At 38.9% G+C, this 622-nt stretch overlaps 1 protein-coding gene across 2 annotated transcripts in view; it reads right to left on the bottom strand.

The window, feature by feature from the left end:
• Positions 1-478, bottom strand: part of LOC119590920 — a 2,611-nt gene extending 2,133 nt beyond the window's left edge. Inside the window, exons 1-2 of one of the 2 annotated variants that reach the window (XM_037939658.1) lie at positions 389-478; positions 62-155 (exon numbers count right to left, since the gene is read on the bottom strand). In XM_037939658.1, coding sequence (XP_037795586.1) covers positions 62-152 — 91 coding nt within the window. In that variant the 5' untranslated portion in view covers positions 153-155; positions 389-478. The other variant, XM_037939659.1, reaches the window with a different exon arrangement.
• Positions 479-622: the final 144 nt, after the last annotated feature.

A 622-nucleotide genomic window follows, 5' to 3' on the forward strand; every position in this document is an offset into this window, starting at 1 on the left:
AATGATCCAAGAACACAATTGGACACGCACACCCTTATATGTTGAGTTCGCTCATTCTTACCTTCAAGAATATTTTCTGGTTGAAGAACCGACAGTGCTGCCGCGTAACCGACAAATCCGACAAGAAAACCGAATTTATGTATTCCTAACATGTTCTGTAAAGGCATCAAATTTCGTAAGTCTTGTTGTTATCAATTGATTTATCATATATATTTAATTCATTTACCGAATAAACTTTTCTCAATAACAACTCCCAAACACAACACAAAAATACTACTCTTTTAAGACCGAACAATCAGCCAATCGCAAAAGAAGACAAAATGACGATTTTACATCCAACCAAACACAAAGACACAATAAGACGAACACTAAATCCTCAGAAACGCACGGTATTTGAAAAGAGATTCTAGGTCGGACCACCAGGAGCCGTGTAGCGAGGACGACGGGTAAACACAGACTACCTGAGTGAACAACCAGGAACCCTTTTCAGTCGTTTCTGTGCAAGCGTGTCCTTCGGTAATTGATCTTTTTCTGCTACTTTAGAGGGTTAGGAAACGTTTGCGGTGTTGATAGGGGTAGGTTGTATGCTTCTGATAGGTAAATGTTGATATATCTAAATGTA

Source organism: Penaeus monodon, chromosome 28, assembly GCF_015228065.2.
Source record: "Penaeus monodon isolate SGIC_2016 chromosome 28, NSTDA_Pmon_1, whole genome shotgun sequence".
Classification (NCBI taxonomy): domain Eukaryota; kingdom Metazoa; phylum Arthropoda; class Malacostraca; order Decapoda; family Penaeidae; genus Penaeus; species Penaeus monodon.